Genomic DNA, 13,183 nt, shown 5'->3' with positions numbered 1-13,183 from the left:
TATTCACTGCCTATGATATAATTCTTATTTATATAATGTAAACAAACACAGTTAAAGTATTTGTTGGTGCCCATATCAGTATTTACTTGTGAAACACTGCAAACACTGACTTTAAGTTGTGCTGTCAGATACTAAAGATCACATATTTCACACTGCTGTTGGAACATGTTAGATACAGTCAAGGTTTATTACAAAATCTTTAATAAAAAACTGAATATAAAGAGCACGAATACACCTGCATTTATTTATGCTATAAGAGAGCAATATGTCTGATATTAGGATTTAATATTGTAACTGTACATAAAGCTGAGCATGTCTGATATTTGGGCAGCAGAGGAGCAAGAGTGGCTTCATAAAAAGCTTCTTCTTGGCTTTGCTGCTACAGCTCTCCTCACTGACCTGTAAGACAAGCACAAAGAGACAAAGTGATTTCCAACATGTAAAGATATTATGAGCTGAAGACATTTAATAATGTGAAGAATAAATCAGCCTGCATGGCAGCAGAATTACTGAGAGAGCTTCCTGATGTGACTTCAGAATAAACTGCTGCATCAGCTGCAGGACTTGATGTTCCTGTGAATGAAGAGAAGATCATTGAAAACAATAATATCATTAACCAGGAGGAAACTGGGTGTGTCCACTAATGCAAAGATAATTGAGTATGACAGATTTTAATCAGCTGATGGATTGTCCCTTGGAGATGATGGCAGACTTTGCTCACCTTTGTTTTTCTTGGCTTTTTCTTTTTTGGGCTGTTTGACCTCAGCATACATCAGACTGTCCTCTAAAAGAGACGTCAGAGCTCAGCACACATTTGTTCAGCACAGATATGATACAAAGATTTTGGATACATATGGACTTTAAACTTTTTACAACTACAGTGAAAGAAATCTAAGTAAAAATCATTTGTTGCCTGTGACACTTCAGCTTTGCATGTGTGTGTTTTGTGATTGAGGTCTGGGTCAGAATCTGTGGATGCTGTGATTCAGTAAAGCTGAAACACTGATTAGTAAGTGAATAACTAAACTCCATGTTGACCTATAATTACCTGCAATATAATGATGTGATGACACATTCAAGTACAAACACTGAATGAGACTGTTGTGACTGTACCTGCAGCTCCTGTCTTCACCTCAGAGTAAACAGCACTCTGCTCTGCTTTATGATGCTTCTCTGTGAAGATGATCAGATTAATGAAAATTTTAAACACTTTAAAAACTTCCCAGGCTTTTTTCTACACTGTGTGTTTTGTGTACTCACTCTTCTTTCTAAGGTTTTGAAGTTTAATAAGAGAGTATGTGACGTCTCGCGGTTCATCTGCACCTGAAATGTAAAAATGTTTGTGAACACATCACATTCAATTTCATTAGTTGTGTTTAAGTCAAATCCAGGACTGTCAGATATTTTCAGAGCATGAACCCATCATGGTGTTACTGTTTGTGTTGCTCTGATATGAAACAATAACATTTGTGGATTCTTTCAGTCGAGTTAAAGATACAATCAGGTTGTAAAATCCTGTTTGTTTCTGATCTTTTGTGCATGTAGTCAGTTGGTTATTTGGATGTTTGTCCAACTGGATTTTGATAAATGTTCTTTGAAAAGCTGCTGAGCACAAACTGAACCTAAGAAATGTTCCTGTTAATGGAGATGAATGAAAAGTCAATATTAATAATGATAATAAAGATCGGTTTAAGTGCTGACCAGGATGAAGAGAGTTGTATTCATGAGTTTCATTCTGGTTGACTCCATGATTTGTGGAGGAGCCCGGACTGTGACTCTCAGACTGGATCCACCTGAAACAGGAAATAAACACAATAAACTCAAAAGTAACTGATGTTTGTTTAAAATAATAATAAAAAGTATTTTACCAACCTGGTGAAGCAGGAACCTGTGAAAGAGACAAATGTTATTACACATGTTTGTGATGTAAATTGTTCGATCAGAATATATGTATATGTGTGAATAATTAAAGTGTGTGTAGTAAATAAACTCTGTAATACAGCATGAAAAGAAGAGGCTCTTACACTTGGACTGTCTGCAGCGATACAACAAGAGCAGGAGAATAATAATGAGAGAGACTCCACAAACCAGTCCAACCATCAACCACACAGGAGACGAAGAGCTGTCAGCTCCTGACACAGTTACAAGAAACAATAATTATTCATTGATGAATTATATGTATTTATATATATAATTTTACAAAATTGAGCCAGGCGACTTTGAGACTTAAATCAGAAAATCTAATGTTGCTTCTCAGTCATCAAACTCATAAAAATCCATCACATATTTTGATCCTGCTCACCTTTAACTGACATCCAGCTCTGTGCTGACTCTCTTCCTGAGTACTGACACTTGTAGAAACCTTCATCAGACTTTGACACTGCAGAGATCTTCAGCTCCCCTCGGGGATCATTTTGAAGAAGTTTGTCATTGTGATAGAAAAACACATTGGAAAGTATTTTTTGTGTTCTCAAACTGCAGCTCAGACTAACAGAAGCTCCCTCAGTCACAGGATGAACAGGACTCACCAGGATAGGACCATTACCATCATCTGTGACACAACCACACACAATTGTTTCAGTCACATCAGCTGCTGCACACTTTGAGAAAAAGCTGACAAACAATAATAAGAACAGATTGTACAAATGCTTTTCATCATGAAGATCTGATCTCGTGTATTTAAAAAAACGCTATTTCTCCAGATAAATTACACACATACAGCAAAGCTGGGACAAATGTTCATGTGACGTTTAAATCATCCAAATCCAAGTAGTAAATGTATAATAACATACTCTGTACAGTGATGTTGACTGCACTGCTGAACTCTCCTGATCCAGACTCACACCAGTACACTGCAGTATCTGACTTTGATGTGTTGATGTCACATGTGGATCCAGTCATTCTCCTACAGTCAGAGAGTCGGCCGTCCTCAGAGAACTTCCTCACTCTCCACTCAGTGAAGTTTCCCTCACAGGTCAGTGAGACAGAGTCAGAGGTGAAGTGTTGCACTCTGTCAGGACTCACTGTGAGAGACGCTGCTGAATGAACATCTGGAAACAACATGCAGTGAAGAGACAAAGCTCACAGATGTTAGGATTCAAAATATCACAGTGAACATCTACGTTTGACTTATTTGTGGTTCACAGGAGTCCTGATAGTCATGCAGCCAGATTTACAGACTTTCAAATCATCAACATGAAGATTATAAATCCTCAAACTGACCTGCAGACCAGACAAACTTTGGTTGACTGTGATCAGTGTGATACTCTGGGTCTCCTCTTCCAGCTCTGCACACATATCCTGCTGTGTGTGTCTGTCCATGAATGATGTAGGAGTCCTGTGCAGTCCCACTGCCATCAGGTAGCAGCTCATAACTGGAGGATTTCTCTGATAGATCAGGAACAGCTTTATACCAGTAGAAGCTCCATCCTGCAGACGGATGTTCAACCTCACAGTTCAGAGTTACTGAGGCTCCAGGACTCAGCCATGATGGAGACACAGTGAGGACAGGACGGGGTTCATCTGTTCAACAAAGATTTTCTCTCAATCTTTCGTCTCTTAACTCTGAATTCAATGTCACTAAAATGTTGACTCACAAATATTTATGATGAACATTAAGAGTGAGACTATCTAAACATGTCAAATATCTCAACATGTACTAATAAAAACACATTTTTACAAACTGTTTCTATTTCCAGGTTAAATGAACTATGACTCTACTTACTGTCAGAAACTGTCAGTGTGACTGAATCACTCCACTCTGTTGTTTCATGCTGTGAACTTTTCATTCTGCTCTTACAGCGATAGTTTCCACTGTTGGATGATGAAGCAGATCTAATCCTGTGTTCATTTTGATTTGGAGCTTTTATCCTGCTGTTTGTTTCCCACTCATAATCCCACTCAGTGTCTCCTCCATGGATCTCACATCTGACAGTGATCGTCTCTCCTCTGTATATCTCAGACCAGTTTGGATACAGAGTCACAACAGGCCTGTTTGAGACTGTTAATGTTCAAGAAAGTACAATAAAAACACATGAATGTCAAAAATGTTAATGCCTTTTGTTCTTCATCTTCCTCCTTAATCAGGAATTTATCTGACTTCATGTTAAACTGACCAGTTTTCCCAATCCTGACTGACTGGCTGTCCTCTGTGTAGTAAACTGGGTTTCCTCTTCCTCCTCTGCACCTGTAGAGTCCTTCCTGTGAGACACTGATTTGTCCATTTGAGTGGAAAACTGCATCTTGTGTGGTCAGGGCTTCAGAGGATTTCTCATCTCTGTACCAGTAGTATTTCCATCCAGATGATGATGATGGGTTCACAGAGCAGGTCAGGGTCACACTGCCCCCTACTGGAACAGCTGTGTTATCAGCTCTCAGTTTGGCCTTTGGTTTATCTGCAGTTCAGTTTAGAAAAAGAACAAAAGTCAATGACTGAATCAAACCAGTTGAAATAACTTGGTGGAAATATGTCAATAATAAATATCACATAACTTTAATGGTGAAGCTACAACAAACTGTACAACTATCACACAAACACAACACTAATCTTTCATATTTAATTTGCTGCATTTCTAAGTTAAAAACACACATGAGGAACAATCAGTGGATTTAATGTTTCTTAGTGGATGTGGTGGAGCAGCTGAGACAGATTCAGCATTTGTTCTGCATTTCATCTTTCATGTATTAGAGCTGCACAGCAGAGAAGTTACTCTCATATGTTTTGTTCTCTTCACTGTGAATAAAAAGCTGCTGTTCAGGTTTTTGTTGTTGGAATAAAAACTAAACGGCGACCGTGGCTCAGGGGGTTGGGAATCGCATCTGTAACCGGAAGGTCGCCGGTTCGATCCCTGGGCTCTCTGTCCTGGTCGTTGTGTCCTTGGGCAAGACACTTTACCCTACTTGCCTACTGGTGTTGGCCAGAGGGGCCGATGGCGCGATATGGCAGCCTCGCTTCTGTCAGTCTGCCCCAGGGCAGCTGTGGCTACAACTGTAGCTGCCTCCACCAGTGTATGAATGTGAGAGTGAATGAATAGTGGTTTTGTAAAGCGCTTTGGGTGCCTAGAAAAGCGCTATATGAATCCAATCCATTATTAAACATTTTACTGACCAACATGAAAGACAGTTATAAAGCTGTAAGAAAGAAGAAGTGCTTTTTCCTTATTTAGATACTCTGGATGAAAGATCTTACATGATACAGTCAGTGTGATGATATCACTCCACTCTGAGAAGAAATAGTCCCTTCTGCCCCGGCAGCTGTATCCTCCACTGTCAGACTCAGTAGCTCTGATGATTCTGTATTCATTGGATGTTGGAGGTGTGTTTAACTTGGCTGCTCTCCATTCATACGTCCACTGAGCTCCTTCACCTCCCTGAATCTCACATCTGACAGTGACTGTCTCACCGCTGTATATCTGAGTCCAGGATGGCTGCAGGGTCACAGTGGGCTTACTGGGAACTGTTCACAGACAAATATCCAGTTAGACACAAATAGAAACATAAAAATTCAGCTGTTTAAAACATGAGAGTAACGTGAGTGAAAAAAATCAACCTCAAACAGGCTACAGGGTTAAACCACACCTCGGGCCAGTCTGACCACTGATAACTGTTTTCATCACGGCCACATCCCACTTAGTAAAATTGCTACAATCAGCACAAAGACAGTCAAAACCAGGCCACAGGCAGGACTGTTTCATCAGGATGCACTGAGATATTTTCAAACACCCTGACCTGTAGCTGGTTTTTGATAGCATACTGTGCTACATGAAGAACTGTATAGCACAGCTGCACAGTAGCACAGAGGAAATAGCTCCACAGGGTTATACAGGTCACCCAGAGGATAGTCGGCCATCCTTTGCCCTCACTTGAAGAACTGCACAGCTCCCGCAGTCTCAGGAACACGAAGAAAATCCTTCAGGATCCATCTCACCCAGGTCATGCACTGTGTGAACGTCTACCTTCAGGCAGACATTTCAGAGCCATAAAGACAAGAACTAACAAACTAAGGAACAGCTTTGATCCCTCAGCCATCACCATGCTGAACACTGAACAATCAGATCCAACACAGCTCTCATATACAGTGTTTACATTGTTATAGCACAGTCTCATGTTTACACCTGCAGGTATGGCTGGTGTTTACATCAACACTGTAACAAAGAAACAATTGTTTTGTTGTTTGTTATTAAAACAAAATCTGAAACTTTTCACTGCAAGATCTCATTTTTCTCCTCAATTTGAAGTTTTGTAGCTAAAACACATTTTTTAAAGGTCTGAATTGTTTTGTTGATGTTTTTTGGAGAGCACATTCTCTGTCAGGGTGAGTCCTTAATCTCACAATTTTGGACTTAAATCAAAAACAAAGTTGAATAAATGTTTCTATTTTCCCACCTCTCCAAGTAATCTTAATGAGCAGAAAACTCATCTAAGGGTTAATAAACTCACAGCTATTAGATAAAGTTGTTAGCACACATTACATAATGACCTCTTAGTATGGTAGAAATAAAATAATTAAACTCACGAGTTTCTCTAACTGTGACGTCACTGCTGTCCTCTGTGTAGTAAACTGGATCTCCTCTCCCTCCTCTGCAGTGGTACAGACCTCCTTGTGAGACACTAATAACTCTGTTTGCTTCATTTCCTCTCATGAGCTGAGCTTTAGAAGAGACTGAATCACGTCTGAACCAGTCAAACTTCCAGCCAGCAGAGCCCTCCACAGAGCAGCTCAGTGTCACACTGCCCCCTGCTGGTATGACTGAACTTTGTGCTGTCAGTGTGGCTCTGGGTTTACTTGCTGTTGAAGAAACAAAATAAGTAAAACATTAAAACATCATGAAGAATAAACTTGCTACAGTACTGATCACACTTTAACCATTCACTGATTAATTTATCTACAAACACAAACAGTAATTAGTAATCCTGCATGTAGGGATGGGAGTAGAGAGCCGGATTACAGCATACAGGATGAGAGTGATGGTAAAGTGGAAACTGTTCTAGGACAGAAACAACTGCATTCAAATAATCACCTGTTAACACAACTTTGGCTCTTTAAAGCACAGCATGCTAACGCTAAGCTAGCCAAGAACCCAGAGTGACGTTAAAGCTGAGTGAATGCTGACCCCAGACCAGCACTGTGAGAAATGAGTTGTGATTTACAGTAAAGCTGCTGCTGAAATTCAACAGGTAACAAACTGATGAGCAGTCAGGCTGCAGCTCCGTTTCTACCTGTTCATGTTTCTACTGTAGAATCACCATGACAACTGATTTAAGGTCTTTTTGTGCTGCTTTTGTGTAAGAGCTTTTTTGCTTTACTTTTTTTGAGTAATGATCCCAACACTGATCACAACAAAGAGGGGAAATACCTCCAACATGCACAAACATTTGACCTCACAGCCTCTAATCTGCATGAATGTCTTTGATATTCTGCTTAGAGATGGTGGCGACTCTCAAAGTGGAGCCAATGAGAATCAATAAATTCTTATCCATTCCCATCCCTACCTGCATGTGACACATTAGACTGTCTAACAAACTAAAGATTTCACTGATTTATCATTCTCTTATCAAACTGTCATCTCTGTACATTCCTCTTTAAACTGCTGATATTTTAAGAGCCTCCATGGTGTCTCTCCTTTCTGTTTGCACAGTGAGAAAAACTGTTGTCCTGAGCTGCCTGCAGACAGCTGGATCATTGTTGGAGTTTTCCTATTAAGACAGATGTAAACATGAAAACATGAAATGTCAGCATGAATCATGGTCCAACTCACATGAAACTGTCAGTCTGAAGGCATCACTCCATCCTGTTAAGAGATAGTCACTGCTACCCCGACATCTATAGTCTCCACTGTGGGACACTGAAACTCTGCTGATCCTGTATTCACTGGATGTTGGAGGGCTGTTTGTGTTGGGTGCTGTCCATTCATATTTCCACACCTTTCCTTCACCTCCCTGAATCTCACATCTGAGAGTGATTGTCTCACCAGTGAATATCTGAGACCAGCTGTGCTGCAGATTCACAGCAGCCCAAACTGTTCAACAAACAAATATAAAAATTTAAATAAATATATCAAGAAGAACCACAAAACAAATAACAAAAATCATAGTTATAGTGTTACTTTAATTCATTTATAAATTTCAGTTGTATTTCACAACAAAATTTCACCCTCACCTTGTTTCTGAATTGTAACTGCAGCACTGTCCTCTGTGGAGAAAACTGGATCTCCTCTCCCTCCTCTGCAGTAATAGATGCCTCCTTCTGAAATACTGATCGTGTGCTCTGATGTTCCAGCTCCTATTTTCTGAGCTCCAGAAAACTCTGAATCACGTCTGAACCAGTCAAACTTCCAGCCAGCAGAGCCCTCCACAGAGCAGCTCAGTGTCACACTGCCCCCTGCTGGTATGACTGAACTGTGTGCTGTCAGTGTGGCTCTGGGTTTACTTGCTGTATAAGATACAGAAAAAGTTAATCTTTAAATTGTTGGTTGTCTAAGGAAGAAATTTCTTACAGCACTGATTATGTGTTAAACATCGACCAATTTAGAAAACAACGTGTAATTTTTCTGCATGTGAGACTTCGACTGCCTAGAAAAGTTTTTTTTTTTTTTTTTCAAATCAAAAATAGTTTGAATGCCTCATCTCTGTTTTCTTTTCATTACTGTTTTAATAGTTACAGTGCCGTGAACAACTTCTTTACTTTCTGTCAGAGTGGGAGGAGAGTGTTTGAAAGAGAAGTATGTGTGTGTTTTTAAAGTCGTCTTACTACAAATATTATTAAAAAGTTATTTGAAAAAATCAAGTTCACACACAAAAGCTGACTGGAAGTTATTTTCTATCATTTAACATTTCATTTTAAATGTTGTACACAGCTACTACAACAGCAAAACAAAATGTTAAGCTGATGTTCATCACTTTCATGTATTTGTACAATTTTTAAAATTATAACACATTATTTGTTTTAATTCTTTTAATTATGCAGAGATGGGTGAACTGTTAACTGTTAGTGATCTGAGCCCAGCAGTAAAACTGGGACATCTGAGCTTCTGTTGTTTACCTGTGTTTGTTTGTTTGTTTGTTTGTTTTGTTTTGTTTTCAAATAAAGTGAGTGTAAAACAGCTGAATCACAGACAGAAACTTATTTTTAAAGAATGAACATAAACACACTTTTCTCCACAAAGTCGTTTTCTGTACAAATGAGACTTTTTCAGGAAGAAGTTGGAATGAGTTTGATTTGCTTTCATAAAATCACTTTGAGGTTAACATGCAAATCAATGAGTTCAATAGAAATAAAATCAAAAACCTTTCTATCAAACCCACTCGTGTGTGTGTGCTTCAGATTAATTTTAATCTACGCCAGTATTTGATGAGATGATTGAATTACTTTTATATTTTTTTAAAGAAGTTTCATATTTGCTTTCATTTGTTGAGGGAGTTTGAAGAACTATATTTTATCCTGTTTGTGTCATTATTGTCCTCAGGTGATGGAGCAGCAGGTCAGCATTGGCGTCTCTATACCAGCTGAAAGTTCGTGACACAAAGTGGTGACAAACTGTCTACAATGAGGCTACTATCAGCTGCAGCTCTTTGTCTGACTAACAATGTAACATGCTTTGTAGACCATTGAATTCATCCTGTGCTGACCATTATGACATTTGTCAAATGGAGATCACACAACAAACATGAAATCAACACAGAAAACTTCACATTGTATGTTTGATAATCATGAGTGAATGTATATTTCAAACTAAATGACTGAACTCACAGGTTTTCTCAATGGTGACATCATCACTTCTATCAGTGTAGTAAACTGGGTTTCCTCTTGTTCCTCTGCAGCTGTAGATTCCTCCTTGAGATACTCTGATATCTCTGTTTTGTTGATCTCTGATTTTACCTTCAGAGGTTGTTTGGGTTCGTCTGAACCACTCATATTTCCATCCATCAGAGCTCTGCACAGAGCAGGTCAGAGTCACACTGCCCCCTACTGGTATGATTGTTGTTCCTGCTGTCAGTGTGGCCCTGGGTCTATCTGCTGTTATGAAAAAGAAGAGAACAAAATGCACACCTGATACAATATAAATGTATAAAAGGTTAAAAAAAATCATTTTTTTAAATCACCCCCCCCCCCCCCCCAATAAAATCTACAAATGTCTTCATTATATATTTTTTTTTCCTACAGTTTAAGTCACTTTACATTTTTCTGATTTCTGTCTCAACATGGTGACAGAGCTGCAGTAATTCAGGTTGTAGATCTCTAAATAAGCACAGTATGAATGTTTGTTCAATCTCAGGCCTGAAGAAGTCACACTGAATGTAAACTAATGCAGTTCAAGGAAACACACACACACACACACACACACACACACACACACACATTTAGACAACAGAAACATCGTCACCTTAAATTATATGGATCTTTTGATGTTTCTTTTTTTTCATTATTTAAATTAAGTTTCATCCACAGTTATTCTTGTTATACAGTAAAACATGTACATGCTGTAATGACATATTGTCTGAGTATTTTGGTTGCAGTGTGTACTGTGAACAAAGTTAGGTAAAATGCAAGGATCTTTGTTAAAGTTCCAACACATAAGAAATACAATACTTTCAATGAAACATTTATTAAACACATATTTTTTTATAATTCAGATGAGTATTTTATCAGGAATCATCACAGCATTAATCACTGAGGACTTACCTAATACAGTTATAAAGACAGTATTACTGTTCTTTATATAATGTGACTCCTTCCTGCTACCAGAGCACTGATATTCACCACTGTGGCCTGTTGAGATAATTTCTAATGTGCAGTCTTTGTTCTCCCTGTTGGGGGCATACTCTCGACCATCCTTCTTGATTGTGTAATACCAGTCAGTGTCTTCTCCTTCATTCATGTCACACTTGAAGGTAACAAACTCTCCAATGAAATAACTGGACGAGCTGGGTTCAATAGTTAGCACAGCACCTAGAATCCAACACAAACAGACAATCAGACAACAGACAATCTGAAACACTTTATGCTCAAGGCAGAATGTTGATTGATTATTAATACTTTATTTATGTAGAGTCATACAGGTTGAGAATAATCTTTGCTAAATAAAAAGGAAGAAATAGAAAAAGTGAAAACTGTTCAGTCACCTTGAGCGTGTCCACTGCAGACGAGCGTACAGAGCACTACAATAAAGACAGAAACTTCAGACATTATCAAACTAAAGACACTCAAATCATGTGAGTGTTTTGTTGATGTTAGATTTGAAATGTAACATGTTAAAAGGCTGTTTAAATCTAGCACTGGCTTTAATCACTGCCGTTATATGTTTAATGGGGCGATCGTGGCTCAAGAGTTGGGAGTTCGCCTTGTAATCGGAAGGTTGCCGGTTCGAGCCCCGGCTTCGACAGTCTTGGTCGTTGTGTCCTTGGGCAAGACACTTCACCCGTTGCCTACTGGTGGTGGTCAGAGGGCCCGGTGGCGCCAGTGTCCGGCAGCCTCGCCTCTGTCAGTGCGCCCCAGGGTGGCTGTGGCTACAATGTAGCTTGCCATCACCAGTGTGTGAATGTGTGCGTGAATGGGTGGATGACTGGATATGTAAAGCGCTTTGGGGTCCTTAGGGACTAGTAAAGCGCTATATAAATACAGGCCATTTTTTTTTTTTTACCATTTAATCAGTGTCTACTATGATTGATTACATTTTATATTAGGATGTCAAAAGCATCAAATTATCACTGATGGAGAAACAAACCTTTCTTAGATAAACTAAAGCAGCTCCACTCTGATCTGAGTCAGTGCACTAAAATCTAATCCAGTCTACAAACAACCACGTTGGTAACAAACATGAGAGTCCTCTGATCACATGACCTGCAATGGTACAAATGACTGATACTCTGTTCTTCTTACTAAAACATGTTTATGGATCAGTATGAATCAAACAATAGAAGTCAGTGATGTACTCACAGAATAGGCCCAGCTCACAGAGCAAAGTGGCTCCCATCCTCACATCCAGCAGTGACACGTCTGAAAACTTCTACAACTTTCTGTAAAGAGAGAGAGTGAAGCAGCAGCACAGCAGATACCAAAGAGCTGTGAAGGAAACAAAGAGGTTTTAAAACTTCTCTCTGCTTCCTTCCTTTTACACAGAAATAACAACTTAACAAGATCTGACAAGATTTTTATGAAAAGGCCTTTAACACACAGACTAAACTGACCAATAACAGACAGACAGTAAGTTTCATTACACATATGTGAGCTGACTGAGGGTTAAAGAGGAAATGAGGAGAACACAAGTCCAAGAATTGTTTTAAATGTGAAAAACCTTTATTTTATTTAAATATTATTCAAATAAAAAAAAGAATAATAATAATAATCATCATCATCATCATCATCATCTTTGTCATAAACTGTAAGTATTATCAAACATTTGTCTTACATTATTTCAAAGGCTATTTATAATTTTAATAAATATTTCCAAACCTCAAGCACACAGATGTATGAATAAAGGAGAGTAAATATCAATAAATATATTGTTAGATTCTAATATTATTTTATGCCATGTTAGACCCCTAATTAAAGATTGTGAATTATTATGTAGTTTTAGTTTGCATTATTCTCCTGAATTAGAAGAAGCTGATAACTATTGCATTAGTTAAACTGATGTGCATTATATTAAACTGTTGATTTATTGTGAATGAATGATATTGTTTTATGATGCATTATACTGCTGAGTTATAAGAAATACTGTTTGCAGAAAGTCATCGCCTTATTTGTCTGATTAGAAGAGAACAGAATATACTAGAGTTTTCTGCCCCATCTCAGCAGGAGCAGATAAACGGGGAGCCAAGGTCGTAGCTCAGGCGCTGTGTGAGAGAGAGCATGTGAATGTTTATGCTTTGTATGATAAGGTGGAGGCACCAGAGGCTATAAAAGTTTGAGCAATGCTCCACCATTTTGAGATTTTGAGGCTGTCTGCATCAGTGTCCATCTCCCACGTGTGTGATCATTAAAAATCATCGTTTGACTCAACCCGACCGGACCAGTGTTGTTATTGTGGTTTTTCTCTTGTTTCCATCCCCGATATTTTGAACCTTAACATTTTGGTGGCTCGTCCTGTGGTATTGGGGTGGAATTTAAAAGTTTGGACGGTCCGAGGTTGTCGAACGGACAGGCACGAGCCAGTGGTCTGATGTGAGTGGGCATAAGCCGGCT

The 13,183-nt window shown here is 38.8% G+C and overlaps 1 protein-coding gene across 1 annotated transcript; it reads right to left on the bottom strand.

The window, feature by feature from the left end:
• Window positions 1-385: 385 nt before the first annotated feature.
• Window positions 386-11,972, bottom strand: LOC309703069 (Fc receptor-like protein 5; the record flags this gene model as incomplete). The annotated part of the gene is made up of 15 exons (XM_082527772.1): window positions 386-573; window positions 722-784; window positions 1,114-1,173; window positions 1,261-1,323; window positions 1,702-1,793; window positions 1,873-1,888; window positions 2,025-2,140; window positions 4,112-4,394; window positions 5,189-5,455; window positions 6,515-6,787; window positions 7,758-8,018; window positions 8,159-8,431; window positions 9,749-10,015; window positions 10,760-10,948; window positions 11,936-11,972. 15 exons carry the CDS (start codon window positions 11,970-11,972, stop codon window positions 449-451), a joined length of 2,385 nt encoding a protein of 794 aa, XP_082383898.1. The 3' UTR covers window positions 386-448.
• Window positions 11,973-13,183: the final 1,211 nt, after the last annotated feature.

The sequence above is a fragment of the Aulonocara stuartgranti genome, assembly GCF_965226115.1.
Source record: "Aulonocara stuartgranti genome assembly, chromosome: 3".
Taxonomy (NCBI): Eukaryota; Metazoa; Chordata; class Actinopteri; order Cichliformes; family Cichlidae; genus Aulonocara; species Aulonocara stuartgranti.
This window is presented reverse-complemented; position numbering and strand designations above follow the sequence as displayed.